This window comes from Triticum dicoccoides, chromosome 4B, assembly GCF_002162155.2.
Source record: "Triticum dicoccoides isolate Atlit2015 ecotype Zavitan chromosome 4B, WEW_v2.0, whole genome shotgun sequence".
NCBI lineage: Eukaryota > Viridiplantae > Streptophyta > Magnoliopsida > Poales > Poaceae > Triticum > Triticum dicoccoides.
The window spans coordinates 559,264,596-559,273,987 of NC_041387.1; the positions used below are offsets into that span (position 1 = coordinate 559,264,596).

General features: G+C 50.9%; 1 protein-coding gene across 1 annotated transcript; it reads right to left on the minus strand.

Moving 5' to 3' along the window:
* Positions 1-4,010: 4,010 nt before the first annotated feature.
* On the minus strand, positions 4,011-7,146 carry LOC119291452. Its single transcript, XM_037570205.1, has 2 exons — positions 6,697-7,146; positions 4,011-4,946 (listed from the first exon to the last, which is right to left on the minus strand). Exons 1-2 carry the CDS (start codon positions 6,976-6,978, stop codon positions 4,134-4,136), a joined length of 1,095 nt encoding a protein of 364 aa, XP_037426102.1. The 5' UTR covers positions 6,979-7,146; the 3' UTR covers positions 4,011-4,133.
* Positions 7,147-9,392: the final 2,246 nt, after the last annotated feature.

The window sequence follows — 9,392 nt, forward strand, 5'->3', positions numbered from 1 at the left end:
CTGGGCCGTGACGCCAGGGAGCGTAAGAAGGCGTTGCTCACCGCGATCTAGGCCCTCGACTTTCGGGCTGACGCGGTGGGTCTCTCCCCGGACGAGTGGCTCTCCCGCTATGACCTCGAAGACCAGCTCTCCGTGATTTACACCGATGAGGAAGCCTATTGGCGCCTTCGGGGCGCTCAGCGTTGGGTCCTGAAGGGTGACACGAATACGGCTTACTTCCAGGCGATTGCCAACGGGCGCCGTAGATGCAACACCATTCCCTGCCTTTGGGATGGGGTAACCCTCCTCTAGGACCCCCGGGACATCTGCTCGCATGTCGACGGCTTCTATCGTTCCCTCTTCTCTCCCGCTCCTCGGAGCGGCATCTCCCTCGCCCCTGATTGTTGGGCCGGCGCCCAACTTGTCTCTGACGCAGAGAACGCGTCCCTGACGGCCCCCTTCTCTGAGCAGGAGGTCTGGGAGGCCATCAAGGGTATGAACTCCTCCTCTGCTCCGGGCCCGGACGGTCTTCCGGTTATTTTCTTCCAGACCTTCTGGAACGTGATTAAACCAGAGGTCATGGCCATCTTTGATGAATTCTTCGTGGGATCTATTGACCTAGGCCGCCTCAACTTCGGGACCATCTCCCTCATCCCCAAGGTCCCTGGGGCGACTGACATCCGCCAGTTCCGCCCGATTACGGTCATTAACGTGATCTTCTGGATCCTGGCCAAGGGGTACGCCAATAGGGTGACCCTGCTTGCAGATCGGATTACCCACCCTAACCAATCAGCCTTCATTAAGGGTCGGTACATCCTGGATGGTGTCCTGGTGCTTCATGAGGTTCTTCATGAGGTCCGGGTCAAGCGCCTGAAGGCGGTCTTTCTGAAGATCAGTTTTCACAAAGCCTATGATACGGTTAGCCGGTCCTTCCTTAGGGAAGTACTTCTTCGGAAGGGCTTTGATGACCGGTGGATCACGAGAGTCATGCAAATGGTCTCTTGCGGTCGCACGGTGGTCAGCATCAACGGCGAGATCGGTCCCTTCTTCCCTACCCTATGTGGGGTGCGCCAAGGCGACCCCTTCTCCCCGTTCCTCTTCAATATGGTCGTGGACGCTTTGGCCTCCATTCTCGATAAGGCTAAAGCCGCGGGCCACATCCGAGGTATTAGCCCCCACCTCTCTGGGGGCTCGGGAATCTCCATCCTCCAGTATGCTGACGACACAATCATCATGGTTGAAGGCTCGTAGATGGACATCACCAACCTCAAGTTCCTCCTTCTTTGCTTCCAACAGATGTCGGGCCTCAAGATCAACTTCGATAAGAGCGATGTTATGGTGATGGGATATTCCCCCGCTGAGTCTATGGCCATTGCCAACAGACTTAATTGCCGCCTGGGCTCTTTCCCCACTACCTACCTTGGGACGCCCATTAGTGACTCGCGCCTCTCTGTCGCAGACCTACGCCCCTCCGTGACCAAGCTCCAGACCAGATGCGAGCCCTGGCAGGGGAGGTGGCTTTCCAAGGCGGCCCGGACTATCCTTATCAACTCCTCCCTCTCCAGCCTCCTCTTGTTTCTTATGAGTTTCTACAGCCTCCATGAATCTCTCCATAAGGAGATCGCCAAAATCCAGTCCCGATTCTTCTGGGCTGGCGAGCATGGCAAGCAGAAGTATCACATGGTCAGCTGGCCTGACATCTGCAAGCCCAGGGAGCAGGGTGGATTGGGCATCATGTGCTCTAAACAGATGAATATTGCCCTTCTATCCCGGTGGCTGTGGCGTATCACGCAGGATCATGGCGGCCTCTGGCTGGACATTATCCGGAATAAGTACCTGCGTGGTCAACCCCTTGCCTTCTGCCAGAAATCGGGAGGTTCTCAGTTCTGGCAGTCCCTCGTCCAGCTTCTTCCGGTGCTCCGCATTGGTACCTCTATCTCGGTGGTGTCCGGCCTCTCGACGCTCTTCTGGTTTGATCACTGGGCCGGCGACTCTCCCTTTGCGGCCCGCTTCCCCACCCTCTTCTCTATCGCTGTCGTCCCCATGATCTCTGTTGATAGGGCCCTTCTTGACTTAGGGCGCCTCGCTTTCCGTCGGCCATTTGGGCCGGCGGAATCCGCCGCCTGGCGTGAGTTCCTTGACTGCGTTGCTCTGCATGAGCCGGTGGTGGATGGGGATCAGGATCTTGTGCGCTGGCACCTGGAGCCGTCGGGCCAGTTCTCTACCAAATCGCTATACTTGGCCATTGCCCCCTCCTCCGCTCCCCTCCCCCTATCGATGGTGTGGTCCGTCCGCGTCCCCCTGAAGATTCGCATCTTCATGTGGCAGTGGATCCGTGGACGGATCCCGTCCGGTGTGGAGGTCCGCAAGCGTAATGGCCCGGGCACTGGTATCTGCCCCCTCTGTGCTGTTCCCGAGGACTCCAACCACATCTTCTTCGCCTGCGTCTCCGCCAGGTTCCTCTGGAGCTGCTTTCGCGAGATTGTCGGTGGGAGTTGGTGCCACACCAATTTCCCGGACTTATTTGCTGAACTCCAATTGTCCCCTTCGTCCTCTCGTCACATTAGGTGGCTCGAGGTTGGGGTCCTTGCCTGGACGCTTTGGACCGTTCGCAATAAGCTAGTGATCCAGCGTACTCCTCTTCGTCGCGCTACTGATGCTCTCTACAAATTCTCGGGTTTCTTGCAGCTTTGGCGGCCGCTTAGCCGCCCCCTGGATCGGGACGCCATCTCTGCCTTCATCCCCGATCTCCGCTCGATGGCCGTCCGCCTGTCGCCCCCGCCGCCGCCGCCTCCGCCGGAGCCTGACTAGATCGCCTGCACTGGGCAGGCTTTGTTTTTTCTCTTTCTTCTGGTCTTGTTGAGCTGTGCCCTCAGCAGAACCTTAATACTTTGTTGTGGTACTTGGGTGGTGTGTGTGTGTGGACCTGTTGTGGTTGTATGTCTTGTGGCGGTTTGCTTTATTTATAAAGCGGGACGAAAGTCTTTTTCGGTAAATGAGTGTTGAACTGTCGTTGAAATGAGTGTATCGTGCAATCATTTCAGCGAAGTGTTGAACTGTCTTTGAAATAATATCGATATGGACTGCATACGAAACAAAATGAGTGAATTTACACTTTAAACTACGTTTATATACAACCATATGTAGTTCATGTTGAAATCTCTAAAAAGGCTATAGTTAGAAAACGAGGGAGTAGTTGTGGAGATATTATTTAGACGTCATACCAACAAACTTGGAGAAGTTTCACGGAAGGTAAGTAGGATTGAAGTGGAACACTTTCGGAAGAAAACTGGGCGACGTTCACAGCCCAAGCCCAGCGACAGAGATCTGAGTAAACTGGAAGCAGACGCTCCACCACTCCTCAGAACAGTCGCCCTTTCCCACATGGTGGCTGCCCTACAGAAACGTGCGTCTCCACCTCCGGCGTGTCGTCAGCGTTGCTCTACGTTATCAGCTCTATCTTCCACGCACATCACAACGCCGCCGCAACAGGGTAGGCAACGCAACGTCCCGGAACGGCCCTGGGCAGGTCATCACGTAGCCCATCCCGTGTTTGTTGAACATGTGTTTCCACATCCAGATCATCTCGTAGCCCATCCCGTGTTTGTTGAACATGTGTTTCCACATCCAGAGAAAAGCCATAGAAGCTCCTAAATAGGTGGTGTTTTTGAAGCTTTCACCAAAAGCCATAAAGCTCCAAAAGCACCTATTTAGGAGGTTTTATGGTTTTTTGTCCAAAATAAAAAAAGCTGCAAAAGCAGAAGCAAAAGCCCAAACAAACAGGGCTCTAGGAACGCAACCATTCGAGTTGGATCCAGATCAAATTCTACTGTACTCAATCTGACAAACAGAACATGTGTCATATACTACCTGCGTCCAGAATTACTCTTGTATATGACAAGTAATTCCAGACGTAGGTAGTACTGACCTAGCAAATGTTTCGTTAGTCAAACAAATCGATATCCTCCCAAAACTTCCAAAAAAATAGTAAACCCTTTCCCCAGAAGCAGGAGTCACATGTACAGTAAAAGTAAGGCAGTCTAAAAATATCAGTAATCAATTACTGATCTGAGCTCAACTGCTGATAAGGATAACAAATCACAATCAAAACAATGTTGACAAGTAGTAACAAGAATGTAGAACTAGGACATGAATCAATATAGGGTGAACCCAAAGAACTGCCCAACTAGAAGAGCTAACCCCATGCATACAGCTACAAGGGAAGCAGCCCAGGTCAGCTTCTCCGTTATCTTAGGTATCCTATCCTTTAGAGCCTCACTACAAGAACCTACAAAAGCAGTGTAGCTACCCATCGAAAATACAGTCCCGACCAAGAACATGCCGAGGTAGGCCGCACCGGCAAAGCGTGATGGCAGAGCAAGAGCGGGCAAGACCATCAGCAGCGCATCTGGCTGGAGGCCATGGACGACTCCGGTGGCAAATGTTGTGAAGCCAACTTTCTTCTTTCTGGGAGCAACAGCCGGGGCCTGTTGCAAGGGCTCACTGCCACTCATGTCTACACCCTCCAGAATTAGCCCTGACTCTTGGACCTCTGAAGCTTCCCGGATCCCCGTCGCGCCTATCATAAGAAGGGTCAGACCTACAACTCTTGTTCCCCAAATACGGAGAACCTCAATGTGCAAACGATCCTTGAGTAACAAGAAGAGCAGGCCAAAAATTATTTGTCCAGCATCATGACCACAGCCCCAAAGGGCACCGACTAGTCCACTCTCCAGTCTTGATCTCCCAATTGATAGTGGTGCCAATGCGACAAGATGGTCAGGCCCGGATAAGGTATGTAAGCAACCCGCGAAGAAGCCAGCCCAGCCGCTGCTCAATAACTCTGTTGAGAGGAGTCCACCGGATTTGATTACTGGTTGCAACGATGCATAGGCAGGATGGGGAATGCTAGAGTGCAAGGCACTTGCAGTAAGTGTCATAAGCAGGACAAGGGCAGCAGTAGAAGCCTGTGGAACAGAAAATATCAGTTAAATCTGAAAATAAGTGCCAAAGAATCACCAAGAAAATTAATAAGAATGGCATAAGCTGTTACGGAATAGATGCTGAAGTTCTCGTGCATGAACACAACAAAATAGACCAGAGAGCAAGAAGATCGTAATGGTTAATTGATTTCAGATGAAAAATCATGTATTCAGATTTAGGTTCACAACATCATACAGTACCACAAAATACTATACCATAACTTACGTTGAATCTCAAATCTGCACATAAGCTCTGACCCTCTTCACAAATGAATGCTTCATACTTCCTTCTAAATTACTCTTTGTTTCCTCTAGCAATATAAAGACCATGTGTGACTCTGTACCTTACAAGGTCTTTAAGGTAATATATTACTGCAATATTTTTTGCATGGTCATAAAAAAGAGATTCTAGTGCCAAGAAACAGGTGCCAGAAACAGTTTTAGTTGACTAGAAATGGTTGAAGGCAATAGTTGCCCAAAGGTCGCCTGAAGCTTTGATGAGATGATGATATGCCATAATGTACTCATTTCCTATTTACTCCCGCCGTTCCATATTAAGTGTCGCTGATGTACTAAATCAGTGACACTTAATATGGAACGGAGGGAATACAAGTTTATTCATCATTGTTGTGGTAGCAGGCTTAGTCTCTACTAGTACTAAGAAACACTTTGTTTTAGATGGCTATCTTCCTTTTTCAGTTGTCTATACGTGAGCAGGCTTTTTGGGTGAGTTTGGTACCTGTGGAAACTAGTACATTCTATGTAAGCTACCTTGATTTTATTAATATGTTTCAGAAAACTCGCAACTAACATCCTAAAAACATCCCCCGCAAAAAAAAAAAACATCCTAAAAACTGGTAAAATGACTAGTTCACATGGTTAATGGTTTAATGTCTTCCGAAAATAAATTGCCAAGAGAATGTTCGTAGTGAATTTTGAATATAATAACTAAAGCTAACATCGGTTAACAACTGTCCAAGATATTCAGTGGGACTAATTATTTAAGGAGATGTGCCGTTTTAGAAGCTTAGTATTTGCAACATCATCGTTTACAGGTTCAGTGAAGTGCTGCAACACTGTCCTTATAATAGTAAGCTGCAGTTCACATGATTCTAGAAGAAAATTCTTGTTGTATCGTGCCATACATGTTTCACAGATATGATTTTAGTTACTGTTTCATTTCTTTCAGATACATCGCCTTTAACACAATTCAAATTAAAATCCAAAGACATTTCCTCCTGTTTAACACAACTATTTCCTGTGCATTGCCTCTGTCTTCCTAGGTGTAAAACTGCAAATTAAAGGCCAGCTGACACGTCATCTTTTCAACTAAAGAGGCCAAGCGACAAGACGAAGAGAATTTGAACTTGTCACCAAGCACGCAGTTTCGATTCCTCCTCCATCTGTATAGGATTTAACTATATAATATTTTCGAACCTAGACAGAAATAAGCTTGTGTGGAAGAAGCCAGGCCAAGACGGCAAGCTATTCCATGGAAAAGGGGAGATTGCCATCTCCTCCACATGCGCATTAAATACTCAAGCTGTCAGGATCTGAGGAGTAGAATTCCGAGCAATTTCCTGGCTATTTCTTGTAGAATTTTCGTGTATAGGCCACTAGTTAGGACTAAATTCCACTACAGCGGAGCTGGGGAACCATCTTAGCAATCCTACAACCCTGAGAACCGAATATCTCTATCTGGATAAGAGAACAGAAATTTGAAATTTCTTCTCACCTTGGGGAGCAGGTTCCCGAGCAGCTTCCACGGAGGCCCAGCTGCCGCCGGCGCCACCTCCTCGACGGGCACCGGGGCAGAAGCACCGTCGTGCCGCACCGCGGCGGCGACCGCGGCGCCGAGACGCGGCGGCTGCGCGCACAGCCGGGTCCACGGCGCAGCGCTCCCAGCACCCGCGGAGGCGGGGGCAGCGCGGCGGGTGGTGAGGAAGGGGGATCTGCCCGGCAGGTGGATCCGGGGCTGGGCCGGGGAGACCGCCGTCCTGGAGATGAGCCGCTCCATGGCGCCGTGGGGAGGAGGAGGAGGAGGAGCAGGAGAGGAGAGTCCAAAGGGGGCAGAGAGAGAGAGAGAGAGATCGTGCCTGCCAACTTTCGGGACGGGGAGATTGGGGCCTGCGTGCGGAAGTACGGGCTGGTTGGTTGGTTGCTCGCAGCGCGCAGCACGGCACGGCACGGCGAGGCGGCTGCGTTGCCTTGAGTGTGCACGGGGTGGTTGGGGGCGGGGCTGGGTCGCGGGGGAGGTGGCGGTGGTGCGACGCGCACGTTCGCTGATGTTAGTCGCTCGTGACAAGCTTGCCACGATACGCTATACTGTAGTATAGGGTTTCTTGCGAATCAACTTGTGGTTGAGTTGGTTAGGTGGACAGTGGTATTCTCAACCCATCAGGGTTCAAATCCTGGTGCTCGCATTATTTCTGGATTTATTTCAGGATTTCCGGCGATGCCCTTTTAATGGGAGGAGACGTTTCCGTCGACGACGAGGCGCCTACGATGACTTCGTAAATCTCAAAATGATATGTCGGCTCAGTCTCTCGGAGGTGCTCATAGGGGTAGGGTGTGCGTGTGTGCGTTCATAGGGATGAGTGTATGCACGTGTATATGAGCGCTTATGTCTGTACTGATGCTAAAAAAAAAATGCTAGGGTTTCTTGATGGGGAAATGTCAAACATAGTGGTCAAGATTTCCCGCCAGCTATCGGAAATCGTAGACGAAAACTAAGTTGAACCCTGAATTATCTCGGAAATCAGCATAACAAACTATTCGATCCCGCGAATCAACCTGTGGATGGTTAGGTGGACAGTGATATCTTCGTGAATCTCAAGATGATATGCCGACTCAGTTTTTCGGAGGTGCTCATAGGGGTAGAGTGTGCGTGTGTGCGTTCATAGGGGTGAGTGTATGCGTGTGTATATGAGCGCTTGTGTCTGTACTGATGCTCAAAAAAACTATTCGATCCCGATCTATTTTAAATCTTGAGAGCGTTCTCAAACAGGGATTGTCGGCGTGGCAAGTCGAATCCCAGGTTCATTATCTGCAGTTGCGACTGGACCAGCCCAACAGACGCAAAACGAGTTTTTTTTTCCTTTTTCATAAAACGTGAGGTAAAAATACTGAAAGGGTGCGGTCGCGGCTGAGCGGCCGAACAGATGCGAAGTATTGTTTTATTCCTAAAATCTAAAAAGTGGCCGCGCACCAACTAGACGAACCGGGCGGCCGACACACGATCGGCCTCGCGCGAGCGCCAGGTGTCGCCTGGTCGGTTTCGTCCAACTGTGCGATCATGGGCGGTTTGTCCTTATCCGGACGAGCGTGGACCCACATGTAAGCGGGCGTGGCATAGATCGTGGGCGGCGGTTTTCAAAACGCGAGCCATTCTCTCCCTTTCTCTCCCGTTCCTCCCCCATTCTCCGCTCATCTCCTTCGCCCTCGCTCTCGCTCCACGGCGAAATCGCGTCGCGCCTCTCCAAATCTCTGGCGATTCGTTGCTGGCCCTCGTTGGCGCTGCTTGTACCCAGTGCATCCCTCCTTTCTCTGTCTCGTCTCCTGGGGTCTAGGTCGTCTCGAGGTCGTCGGTGGCGGAAATGGCAGGCTGGGATTCCTAGGGTTTCTGCAGTTTATGTGGCATCAACTCCCTCGCACGGTCGTTTTGGTGTAGATGCTTTTCGGGTGGGATAGGTGTGCTTCCGTTCGTCTCTTCTGTCATTGGATCTGTGCGGTAGCAAGGGACAGTAATGGTGGGGATTCATGGGGGGAATGCGTTGTTGTTGGTGCAGGTGGTTGTTGGATTTGCGCTCAAGGCAGACGTCCACGACTGCCCTCTGCTATCCTCGCTTTCTCTGTCTCGTCGTCGGGGGCGAGGTGGTGTCTAGGTCGACGGGTGGCGGATGTGGCGAGCTGCATATAGGGGGAGCCCTTGATGTGCTTTGCTTCGTTTTTGTGCAGTAGCGGTGATGGTGGTTTGTGAAGCCCCCGGTTCAATCGTACACTAATCATGTACGCAAACGTGTATGATCAAGATCAGGGACTCACGGGAAGATATCACAACACAACTCTAAAATTAAATAAGTCATACAAGCATCATATTACAAGCCAGGGGCCTCGAGGGCTCGAATACAAGTGCTCGAACATAAACGAGTCAGCGGAAGCAACAATATCTGAGTACAGACATAAGTTAAACAAGTTTGCGTTAAGAAGGCTAGCACAAAAGTTGCGACGATCGAAAAGGCGAGGCCTCCTGCCTGGGACCTCCTAACTACTCCTCGAAGCCGAACTCCACGTAGAACCATCCTCGGGATCCTCCTAAACTACTCTTGGTCGTCGTCAGCGGCCTGCACATAGTAGTAGGCACCTCCGGTGTAGTAGGAGTCATCATCGACGGTGGCGTCTGGCTCCTGGGCTCCAGCATCTGGTTGCGAC